This window comes from Monodelphis domestica, chromosome 3 (assembly GCF_027887165.1).
Source record: "Monodelphis domestica isolate mMonDom1 chromosome 3, mMonDom1.pri, whole genome shotgun sequence".
Taxonomy (NCBI): Eukaryota; Metazoa; Chordata; class Mammalia; order Didelphimorphia; family Didelphidae; genus Monodelphis; species Monodelphis domestica.
The window spans coordinates 345421389-345434511 of record NC_077229.1 but is presented as its reverse complement, the minus strand read 5'-3'; the positions used below and the strand labels follow the sequence as shown (position 1 = coordinate 345434511).

The window sequence follows — 13123 nt, the reverse complement described above, 5'->3', positions numbered from 1 at the left end:
GGCTCAGGATTCAAACTCCGATCTTCACTATTCTATCCACTGTGCTATCTAACTGCCTTATTGAGTATGAGAAGACATGAAGATATTTTAGTGGGTATAAAGAAAATAGTTCATATATTTATTGAAATAAAAAGACAGTAGACTAAATCAGTTACCCAAGTTATGATCTAGGACTAAAATAAGTTACATTGACATGAAGGAAGTATTTTTATTATAATTGAAAATATATCTCCAAGCATACAGTAGTACTGCCACAGCTGCCAATGTATTTAGCAAAGAGACCACCTTTCTGTTTCTTAGCATCATAAAATCTTGGAATTAGAAGGTAATTCAGAGGTCACTGTGTCTAATCCACACCTGGAAATGCCTTCTTCAGATTCATCAAGTAGTGATCCATCAGCTGCTTAAACCTCTGGTAAGGGAGAGTTTTAACCTCCAGAGGCAGCCCAGGGCACTTTTTGGCAGCTCTAATTATTAGGACATTTTCCCCTGAAACTGAAACCTGCATCACTGCAACTTAAGTGATTTGGAGATGGAAAGGACCTTGTAGACTATTTAGTCCAGGCCCCTATTTTACTGATGAGGAAACTCAAACCCAGAGAAATTCAATTGACTTGTCCATGGTGACACAGATAGTTATTCTCTAACCTGGGATTCCAACTCAACTCTTATGACTCCAAAGCCAGCCCTCTTTCCACAAAACCATGACATACTAATGCCTCTAAGGTAAAAATATTAAATTAGCCTGGTCACTTAAGTCCCTCTGTTACTGGCTCTAACCTTTATTTGAAGCCTCATTCCAAATGAATACTATGTGCACATTAAGTTCTTATAAGCTCTTGACTAATTTTGAAACCTCTTTTCTCTTGACTCCCCCTGCTTCTCTCCTCTTATCTCTCACTTCTTATTGCTCTCTTTAAGAATCTTCCTGTAATCTTCCTTCAGGATTCAATTCAGATACCTCCTCTGTCCCTCTGCCATACCTTCAGTGGAAAGCATTCTCACCTTCCTCAGATTTCCCTGCCATGTGTAGGAAGCAGCTCTTCCTTCTCTACCCTACCCCTTCCCCCTTATTATATTCCCAAGAGAATGGAGGCTCCTTCAGGGGAGAGCTCCTTGTTTTTCATCGTTATGTCTTAGCAGTGTCTTGAGCATGGTAGTAACTGAATTAATGTTTGTTACAAGTTAAATGAATTTGAAGGGTTTCCCATTCTGAGATTTAGATTTTTAAACTACATGCTCCCTTACCTGGACATGGTATAAAAATAGTTTATCAGAGTCAAACTATAGGACCATCATGGAAACAGAACAAGACACTGAAATTGAAGACATTCCCAGCTATGTGGAATGTTTGATAACCCTGATGTTTATAGGTCATTTTAGTAAAATGTTCAATGGAAATCTGTTGCTTTATATCCTACCCATTCTTGGTGGTGGGAAAGGAAGTCAAGGCTGTAATATTAGGAAAATAAAGGACAAGATTTAGCCCTGAGATTTTAAAGTGAGCAAGAGTGGTAAACTACTTAAGGAAAATCTCGATGAGCCAGAACAGATGAACAGAATGTGCCAAAGAAGAAGAATACAGCAACTCAGAAAGCAGGAAATGGATTTGTCTCCTTGCTGTTGTTGCTGGCTATTTTCCAAACGCTTCAGGGCAGGAGCTATATCTGTGTGTGTGTGTTCAGTGTAAGAAATGTCACACTTTTTGCTAAACAGATTTTTTGGAGTTGAGTATCATGCAATTTATGAAGTTATTTAACTCTATTTGTGGTACACATTCATCTCAAGAGTATAAAAGTAATATACCAGCTCAATCTGAGGCTTTAGAGGTCTGTAAAAATTTCCTTCAGAAAAAAAGAGCTGTAAACACACAAATAATAATGGGGTGGGGTTGGTGGGGAAAGAACATTACATAGACCTCTGTGCTAGTAAGAACCTCTTACACTGATTTCAGAATTTCTAGAGATCTTGGTATGCTTTCAGTAAATGATTTATGAAGATGATATAAAGCCTGTGAAAAAATAGTATTAACCTCAATTAAATATCTTTCCTTTTTTATAACCTTATGGACATCAGTTTGATCTTGATTAATCAACTTGACATTCTGTATGTGTCTATAGCCTAGATACTCTGGGTTTTCAAAGTCAATAGTCACCATTTCAGTTTTAACCTTTTTTAAGCACTGCTGTACAAGAATGTGACTGCTTTTCCCTTTTAGATTAGTTTACAAGTTGGCTTTGAGGCATTATACCTAATTTTAGCAAAAATGGGTAGACTGATGTAATTGGGACACAACTCTTGGCACATGAAGCAATTTAAAAATACTATTTCCAATAGGTCTTGACCAAAGACACATGTTAAACCCAGTGGAATTGTGTATTGGATATGGGAGAGGAGGGAAAGTACATGATTTTTGTAATCCTGGAAAAATGCTATAAATTAATCAATTAAATAAAAAAAATTTTTAAGAATAATAAAAAAATATACTATTTCCAGTAACCATTGGGAGGGAGGACTTGGAATTATGGATATTACTTCATAATGAGCTGAGTCCACAATCTGCTTCAAAGAAAGTTGACAGACTTATTTGGGGGGACTTGGGGAAAGAGGAAGCCTGCATAAATTAGGGGTTTAGATGAAGTTTTAACAGAATTGTACTTTCTTTTCCATGAGGGAAAGAGTTCAAAGTAAAAATGACTTGTTTATTCCAGAAAACTAAGTTATATGATAATATGATACCTAGACCATTAAATCTACTTATTTTCTCTCCTGCCAAAAGATGAACAGGGGGGTCAGGGGTGGGTGGGTAGCATCATTTTGTGCTTCCAAGGGGATGGATGATATTGGGGTTTTAAAAAACATTGTAATCACTGCTGTCTTTCAGGCCAATGGTATGCTCCTTTGAGTATTAACAAGAGCAGTGATTAAGGACAAACTTATTCAGTTCAAATGGAGTTCTCTGGAATTGGCTGACCAAAAGCTAGCTAACCTAGTTTCACTTCCTGGAGGCTTGAGTGTGGGTTCCCTCGTCCCTTCATTTTTCATAAAGAGAATACATAGTTACATAATTGTAGAGAGCAAGGATTAGCATGATAGGACTATGAATCTTTTCAAAATAAGTATGGATTTTTCATCCAGAAGCCGTGAAATATTTGTCAATCTTTTTAGTAGTACACTAGGGAGACATCTTTTTGTAAGTATTTGCATTGTTTTCCAAATATCCTTTAGTTTATCTGTTTTGTTTTTTTTTTAAATGAGAGAGGGAAAGGGAGTAAGCATTTATTAAGCACTTACTCTGGGGGACAGCTAGGTAAGAGCCAGGCCTGGAGATGGGAGGGGGGGGGAGAGGGTCCTGGTTTCAAATTTAACTTTGTACATTTCCTAGCTATGTGACCCAGGACAAGTCACTTAACCGCCAATCTAAGACAGAAAGTAAGGTTTGTTTTTTTAAAGAATCTATTCTGTATCAGCCACTGTGTGAAAAATGCTTTACAGATATTATCTCATTAGATTCTCTCAAAACCCTTCGGGGAGATAGATGCTATTATTATCCTCATTTTACCATTGAGGAAGCTAAGGCAAACACAGGTCAAGTGACTTATCTGGAATCACAGAGCTAATAAGTGTCTGAAGCCAGGTTTGAACTCCATTCTTTCTGACAAAAGAGCTATTGCTCTATTCATTTTGTTCTATTTAGCTGCCTTAAATAATCCTGTTTGCATATGACTGCATAAATCCTAATAAATTTTATTTTAAAGTGATTGCCTTATAGATTCCCTCATCTACCCAAGCAGTCTAGTCCCATGATATTTCAGAGTACTTTAAAGAGAAAAAGATAAAGGTTTCTTAATTTAGTTCTCAGTTTTAGATTCTTAATTTTTATTTGGCATTTGCTTAAGTTCAGTGGTTGCCTAGGAGCTAAAAATAATCATTTGTGTATATTATTTAGAAAAAAGGGGTATGAAAAGTAATGTCATTTCTATTTTATGCCAATTTTAGAATTTGTATCAATGCAGGTTTGTTTCCTCCAGCACAGCACACTACTATAATAATTTCCTATGTTTTTTTATTGTCCACGTGGTCTTTTCAAGCTTCCTTATTTTTTTTCCCCTTATGTCATCTGAATAAATTTTTCACTAGTGGGAATTGTTTGGAAGGGCTACAATGTGGTTGTGAAATAGTTGAAAGAGCACGTATTTAGAGGTGGGGGACTTGGATTCAAATCTTATAGTCCCCATTTTACTGCTTGTGTTGTACAGGGCCTAGAGCAAATCCACTTTCCCTGGTGGGACCTCAGCCCCTCTTTGTGGGGTTGGAATAAATGGCTCCTGAGGTCCCTTCTCATTCTCAATCCTATAGTGCTATAAATAATATGTGAATAATTAAATTAGTGCATTGTTGATTTTACCCCCTTAATCTGAAGCCTTCATTTTACTTAGAATATACAGATGGCATAAATAAACACCCTTTTCCTTCTCACTTACATTACTCATTGACATCCTTTACTCTCTCTTCCCAAAAGGGATTTTCCTCCCTTCTTCCATATAAGACATGGTGGAAGAATGCCAAAGCTCCTTGGAGACACCAGTAAAAGAAATTTAAAGTTAATTTTGGAAGAGAGGGGAGACTTAGGTTCAGGAAACTAGACAGATAATCCATATATATTAATCCTTGTAAGAATATTTCCCATTCCATCAAACCAGCTATTTGGGGTCAGAAGTGAAGCCTAAAGAAAGTAGGCTTCTGCCTCATCCAGTCCTTTTCTTTGCAAGGCTTTGGCACTTAACCATTTCAAATTTGTGGAAAACAAGGACTTTCTGATGAAATTCCCATGGATCCTGACTTTTCTTCCCTTCTTTTCTTAGATTCTTGTGAGCATCAGAAGAATGTCTCTACTGCTTTATACTCTCCCTTTTCAATGACTCTGACCCTATTAGGATCTCAGAGTCTTTGATTTTGAACTTTATGTAAAGTAGCTGTGTATTCTACTCCACAATATAGACTCAGACTTTGCTTTGGAACTGGGACCCTAAAATGGAACCCTGGGCAAAATCTGAAAATTTCACATGTCATTTCAAAAAGTACTTTCTTGTATGTTGCTGCCCATTAGGGGCTTTGAGCCTTTACTATAAACTTAGCACAAAATTATTGCCATGAAGAGTGCAATTCTTTGGCATTAAATATATATAATACATTTACAAAAAGTAATTTTAAAAATCTCCTTCAATGTATATATTCCTAGTGTGTATTTTGCATTAGGCTACTGCCTACCTTGCCTGATAGTAATCTTACATCTGCTTGTAAATATCTCCTTTTTTATTAGTTGACCAAAGTGAGGTTTGTTCCAGATCCATTATTTTGCAATTGCTTATGTGTTTGACATATTTATTTTGACAAACTATAGTATTCTAGGAAGGGGTATTAAGAACCTTAATTTGGCCTTTTTTTTTTCTTCAGTCTATCTAGAAACAATGATAGCCAAGAAATGTTAAAGCTGATGTATTTTCCCTAATTATTAGAATATTTTAGTGAAAATATGCTATGAGTAGAGGTTACAGAGTCATATGATTATGAGTGAACAACAGAGTTGTCATATTCCTGATTCTTTTGTTTTAGGATGATCTAATACCTACTCTTTATTATCTCCGTGCCCCCCCCCAAAAAAAAGAACCCTATATTTAAAATAAGCAGCCTTCAATTTAAATTAAAATTTATTTCATCTGGTAGTTTCTATAGCCTGTGAGAATAGAATCTCTACTAACAAACATGTTTCATAAATGAAACATTTATTATTGCTAATAATTGAGAAAACACAACATAGAAAACATTACCTTTCATGTCAATATCCTTAAAACTCACAAGATAAGATAAGGTTGTTTTCCCGTGAAGCTGAACCTTTAAGGCTAAAAAAAATCTTATTGTTTGTCTTTCCTTAGTCTTACTTCTTGAATGGAACATTTATAAAAATAATTATTTGAAAATAAGGGAAAAGGTAGGAGTTTCTAAATACCTGTGCTTATCAACCTAAGGTAATATTTTTTAACAGATTCTTGCAACATTTAAATTTATTGGTTTATATTTTTTAAAGCAGTATATACCTTAGGTACAGGCACAAGGCTTTGTCAGTGAGGGGGAAGAAGGAGCAGCCACAGTAGCAGTAACCTGTATTTGGGGAGCATTTCAGGGTTTACAAAGAGCTTCGCTTCTAAGAAACCAGTGACAGAAAACTTAAATAGAAATATCCTGGTTTTGCAGGTGTAGAAACTGAGATTCAAGTGAGATGAATGACTGGCTCTGGGTCACACAGCTCATATCAGAGCTGGAACTCAGGGCTGCAGATGAATGAATGAAGACTCACATGATAAACACTTATATGACTATAACACATGGAAATATTTATAAAAGTTTTAAAAAGTTTTTTCTTTGATTTGAAATCATCAGAGAGAAGTTTTTGAAGTATACCTCAATTCTTTCTCTGAGTGTTCCTATCTTCCCATCTGGGACTTTTTCCTCTGAGAAAATGATGGTTACTTGAAAGTTTGCATTACTTCAGTCTCATAACCAAAAAATGTTAGTAGTAAGAGACTTTAGAAATCCTACAATTTAGCCCCTTCTTTTGCTTGGGTGAGATTGCCCAACTACTCTGAAAGGTGATATGTTCTACTGATTAACACAGATATTTCTGTGTTCTGTTTTTGTAGCTTGAGGTTCCTAAATGCATCTGCCAACAAGCTGGAAACTATTCCTCCAGCCACACTTTCAGAAGAGACAAGCAGCATCTTGCAGGAGCTGTACTTGACTAACAACCACCTCACTGACAAATGTGTGCCCTTGTTAATAGGACACCCTCACTTGAAGATTCTACATATGGCCTATAATCGGCTTCAGAGCTTTCCAGCAAGGTAGGAAAAACACTTCAAATTGCTCCTTTAATTACACTTTCAAAAAAATGGTCTATCCCACAGAAGAGGGATGAGAGAAACCAAAGATGTATATTTAAAGAAAAACTATATTTCCCTCCTCCAATCACTTAAGTTTGATTTAACTCCTTTTCCTTTCCTTTATGCAAGTCATGAGGTAGTGCTTCTCCAAAAGGCCTGGTCAGAGGATCTGGCTCCTAACACATTGGAATCTTGAGGAGGGACTTCTGTTAACAGACATTTCCCACATGGATGAAAAAAGCACATCTGGAACTGCCCACAAAACAAACAAACAATAACATCAAGGGATATATTTCTTCATCCAATCATATTCAGCTTTTGTTTATTTTTTTATCAGCTGAATACATTAACATCTTTCCAGTTATTAATCCTTTTTTTTTTTTAAACCCTTACTTTCTTCCTTGGAACAAATACTGTGTGTTCTAAGGTAAAAGAGCAGTAAGGGCTAGGCAGTGACTTGCCCAGGGTCACATAGCTAGAAAGTGTCTGAGGCCAGATTTGAACCTAGGGCCTCCAGTCTTTTGGCCTGGCTCTCAATCCACTGAGCTACCCAGCTGCCCCTTATATTAACCCTTTTCTGAGAATGAGACCATCCATCAGGGACATAAGGCTGCCAAACAGTGTCTACTTCTATATTTATTCACAGAGACATTCTATGGTGTCTAATTCATTCATTGAAATGATCTTATTTGTCACAATTCAAATAATTTGTTATTATTAGCAGAACTACAGGTTTGATATCTGTGATTCTCCTGCATTTAAATATAGCAGAATTGTATTAACATTTTCTTTAGTTTTAAGTATGTACACATACTGAATCCTGTATAGATGTTTTAGTATATACTCATTAAACAAGTTTGGACCTTGTACACACCCACATATCAAAGAAACATCCTTTGGGTCTTAACATATTGTGCTATATTTAATTGCAGCATTTAAATTGCACCAAAATTAAAATCGTAGCTGTTCTGTAACCTTTGAAGGTTCTCTATCCATTCTAAGCCTGATGATGTTTGAAAAGTTGTATATACTGATATAATCATTTTTCATATTTCCAATCATTAGTATTAATGACCATGACATTTTTTTCACATTTCTACCTCAGTTTCCTCACTTATCTTAAGTTAAAGCCATAAAATCATACAGTCATGGAATAAGGTACATGAAAAGATCAGAGCATCATCTAGTCCATCCCTCTGCCCTCACACTAATGAATTTCTCGGCCATTCAGAACAAACTGGCATCTGTTGTCTGGGTAAAGATCTCTGGTGTTGGAGACTTAACCCATTCAGTTCTTCAAGAATCTGTAGGTTCCTCAGTCTTGGTTTTCTTTTCTCTCCCTCAGTACTGATTGAAGCACCTCCACAACTAAGGCCTCACAAGTTGCTCTTCTTGAAAAATGCCTTGTCCTGGTGGCCAGCCCTCGGGGATGAGCTTCTCTGAATGTACTTAGACTGGTCCCCAGAGGGCAGGCGCAAAATCACCTGTTGGAGCCAAACCCAGAGGCTTCTAAGTTCTTTTATGTCCTTTAAGAACTCATCTTGAGTGTCATACCGACCACAAAGAGGCCTAGAGGAGAAACTCTGCACATGACTGATATCTTAATTACCCTAACTGGGAAGGAATCCTTTGAGTTCTACTGATATTTCTTATGCTTTTAGCCCATTTCCTCTTGTTTTATCATTCATCTTTCATAGTTTAAAAAGAACACTTTTACAAACTATACATATGTATTTGTATGTCTATACACATACACACATACTTTATATACTTTTTTAAACCCTTTACATCCCAGGCTTTAAGTGACTTGTCCAGGGTTATATAGCTAAAAGAAGTATCTGAGGCCAGATTTGAACTCAGGTCCTCAACTCCAAAACTGGCTTTTTATCTACTGGGTCATCTAGTTACCCTGGCTCTTTTAAGACCTTTGATCAAACAGCCCAATTCCTTTAGCTTTTGTCACCCTTTTTTTGAATCCCATATACTCTGAGTATTGTAATCCAGAGTGTAGTAGGATTTCCCAGCCCTTACGTCTGGCACATATACCCATTAAGATGTCCTGGTATGGGGGGGGGGGGGGGGGGACTTCATTCACTGAAAAAGATCTGGATTAGTGTTATATGAACCTGAGTCCCTATGCAGATTAGAGCTGTGAAATTCTCTATGAGAAATGTTAGATGACTAATTGTATGCTGTCTTGCAGAAATAGTCAAATAACTTTATTTGGAGAGGAAGAGAGAGCTATATGGTGGCAGCAAGATGACAGAAATTTTTCCTGGTGACTCTTTTAATCACTTGGCATGTTATAATAAAATCAAATAAATATGAATAAGCAACAACTTTAAATTAGTTAACATAAATAATCTAACTATTGGGAGGACCTGGAATGGCAACTAGAGGACTGGCCTTGAAGTCAGGACTCCTCAGTTCAACTCCTGCTGCTAATGCATTGTGACTGTTTGCCTGAGCAAATTCCTTAACCCTCTGGGCAATGCTCGCAGACTGCAACCTGGATGGGTACAGGGAATTTCCTTCTCTATAATAATGGGCACATTGCGTTTCCCCACATTCCTGGGCAATGCTCTGGGTGTGACCCTGTGAGGGCATAGAGTCCTAGTAAAGAGCATGGAATTCTCTCCGAAGGAATGAAACAGACATGAGGAATAAACTTCTCAGTTGTTCAGGCTGGAGACACTGAACATGTATCCATTTTTGTGAAAAAGAATAGACTGTCTCTTGAAGATAATTTGAAGGCTCTGCCTCAGCTGTGCAGCAGAGAGACTCTCCCTGGATGTTCCATATCCAATTTCCAGACCTTACTAACCTTTGGCATGTTGCTGAATCTCATTCTGTGCCTCAGTAACCTCATCTATAAAATGAAGGAATTGAATTTTTTTTAAACCCTTACCTTCTGTCTTAGAGACTATATATTGGTTCTAAGGAAAGAGAGTGATAAGGGCTAGGCAAATGGGACTTAAATGACTTGCCTAGGGTCACACAGCTAAGAAGTGTCTGAGACCAGCTTTGAACCCAGGACTTCCTGTCTCAGGGTCTGGCTCTCAATTCACTGAGCCACCTCGCTGTCCCCCAAAGGAATTTAATTTAATAACCTCTGAGTTCTTCTGACTTTAAAAATGATCTCTAATCTGCATTCCCATCAGTTTTGCAGAAATCCATTTCAAAAGGAAGCTTTGAGGAGCAAGAAATTTGTAAAGCACTTAGCATAGTACCAGGCATGCAGTAGGTACTTCGGAAAATGCTTATTCCCTTCCTTTCCCTTTTCGCTTATTCCCCATTTCTTCTCCTACATGACACAGCTAAAATCACACTTTCAGTTGGATTCTCTCAAATAATGAGGTTGAGCTAATGTTGGTTTGATCCACTGACTAGGGATTTTCCTACAAGTCAAAGTTCAACCCTGAAACAAATATGTTTTATGCGTGGGGGAGGAGAGAGACACACACAGACAGAGACAGAGAGAAATTTCTAGGCTGATCTTTAATAGACATATTAAAAGCACTTTGCAAACATTAAAGCACTATATTAATACTAGTTATTATAATTAAATAGAAATATGTAAAATAGAAATATGTTTTAAAAAACATTAGTGATGGCAAGGGAAAACTTATAGAGGAAATAAATTCTTTAGTTTTATTATTTCATAATTCACTCCATTTTAAATGGCTCTTAAAAAAGCAATAAATTAGTCTAATTCCTTTTTTATTCTCATTAGTAATATGTTACTTTTTAGAGAAATTACATTATAATGGTTATATTATTTCTCTCCCCCATCCCCATGATTTTCATTTTTACTGTAGTAAAATGGCCAAACTAGAGGAGCTAGAGGAAATAGATATCAGTGGGAACAAACTGAAAGCCATTCCAACTACCATCATGAACTGCCGGCGGATGCACACTGTAATTGCTCACTCAAATTGTATTGAGGTCTTTCCTGAAGTCATGCAGCTAACAGAAATCAAGGTATGTCTTCTGGTCTCTTAAATGATGGATTTCAAGTTAAGAAAAATGAATTTGTTTCTTCATCCATTATATGTATTTGAAATTTTGCTTCTTTGATTTACTTTGAATGAAGAATAACTGTATTTATTTCTCTCTATGGATGTAGGTAAAATGGAATGAGCACTGGATTAAAAACTGGATGAACTGATCTTTAGCTCTTCTGTTAACTAGCTTTATGGTGTTGGGCAAATTATAGAACCAGGTGCCTCAATTTCTCCATTTGCAAACTGAGATTATATATGACTTCTGAGAGCATAGTGCATGGAACACAGGAGGCTCTTAATAAAGGTTTACTAAATTGAATTGAATGAGATACTCTTAAATTTGTTATAAAAATCAAGTACAGTGGTAGATCTGAAAGTACTTTGAAAAGCTAAAAGTGTATACTGTTCTAAGGGAGACCCTCAGTCACAGAGGAATTGAGAGCATATAGAGGAAGAGAAGTGACAGAAACTTTTGTTGTTGTTTACTCATTTCACTCATGTTGAATTCTTTGTCATTTACCATTTTCTTCTCTGGCTCATTTGACAGCTGAGGAAACTGAGGTAAATAGGGTTAAGTGACTTGCCCAGGGTCACATAACTAGTAAATGTCTGATGCCAGTTTTTAATTCAGAAAGAGGATTCTTCCTGACTCCAGGTTCCACTCTCTATCCCCTGTGTCACCTAGCTGCCCCAGAGAGATTTTAAGAGAGATGGAGACTTCAGAGAGCTGGCTTTGATTCCCAGCTCCAGGTGACCTTAAGCAAAATACCTCACATCAGGGGAATTCATTTTCCTTCTTCATCTTTAAAATAGGACAATTGTCCTAGATAATAATCTCTATTGTCCCTTGCAGCTATGGAATTTACTCTTATTCCCTTTTTAACTTATCTATGCTAAAATTCCTGGTTTAGAAGCTTGTACTATAGGAACTTCAAGATAATAGGGGTTGCCTTAATTGTCCAGTAACAGCAAAAAAACCTTTTTAATCAGCATGAGGAAGATCCAGTGCAGAGGATATATGAAGATTTTCTAGCCTTACAAAGTTCTCTCCCATCTGTACTTTTTATCTTCATTAAAAAAAAAAAAACTTGTGGATTTAAAAGGACAAGTAGTATGATTATGTCTCTTTTCTAAAAGAGGAGATTCAGTCACTGAGAAATTTAGTGATTTGGCCCAAGATCCTTTCCTGGAAAAGGAATATAGTCGAATTTCATACATAGCATCAGAGTTTGAGAGCTGATAGAGACCTTTAAGAACATCTAGTAGGACTAACCTCCTGCCCCATTCCATTTTATAGATGAAAAAAATCGAGGCCCAAAGGAATTGTGACTTGTTCAGCATAGCAAGAAAGAGAGCTGGGATTCAAACCCAGGTCCCTTAAATCCATCTCTTTCTGATGCTTTTATATTTTTTTCTGAAGGTGACTTTAATTTTGTTTAAATATTTTTATTAGAATATCTTGCTATTTATATCTCTATCATTTCCAAATATAGCCTCCTTTCACCCTCATTCTCCTAGTCTCTACAAGGTAAGGACCTCTTTTAGCAAAAAAGGGAGGGAAAAAAGCAGATTGGCACAATCAGTCCCATATCAATCCCACAAAACAGCATATGCACTTGTCTTCTATAGTCCCCCATCTCTGTCAAAGAGGAAAGGGAATCATAATTCCTCAACACTTCTTTAGGCTAGCAGTGACTTTCTAAAGCTTGTTTTTGTTATCTGTTTCTAGAACTTCCTCTATTTAATCATGTAAATATTTATTCTGCAATGTGTGATTTCTTCTCAGGAGGAGGAAAAAAAATTACCCATAAAAGGAGTGTGGAAGAGCTTAATAACACTGACTTTTAAAAAATACATATCATTACTGTTTTTTTTTAAGGTTTCTTATGAAATCTTTAAGAATTTACTTTTAGCAACTACAAAATGACCACTCACAGTACAACCATCTTTGGTTGAGACTTGGCAAAGCCTAGGAAGTTGAGCCTTCCAACACATGGTTTTCCCTCTCTAACACAGGAAAGAGGCTGACAGCTAAGCTTTCCAGGGCTTCTCCAGCTGTCCATCAGTCCCTAGAGCTGCCGAACTGTGTCTTAGAGTGATTGTTACCCTGGCATTTATGGGCTGCCTGAGTGATACCTCACAGAGGTGGGAAAAGGAAATTTCAAGATGAACCTATTT

At 36.8% G+C, this 13123-nt stretch overlaps 1 protein-coding gene across 1 annotated transcript in view; it reads left to right on the top strand.

Annotated features, from left to right (window-relative positions):
• Nucleotides 1-13123, top strand: part of PHLPP1 (PH domain and leucine rich repeat protein phosphatase 1) — a 292324-nt gene that overhangs the window by 241775 nt on the left and 37426 nt on the right. The window contains exons 11-12 of the mRNA XM_007486860.3: nucleotides 6702-6902; nucleotides 10760-10922. Coding sequence (XP_007486922.2) covers nucleotides 6702-6902; nucleotides 10760-10922 — 364 coding nt within the window. The remainder of the gene's footprint in view (nucleotides 1-6701; nucleotides 6903-10759; nucleotides 10923-13123) is intronic.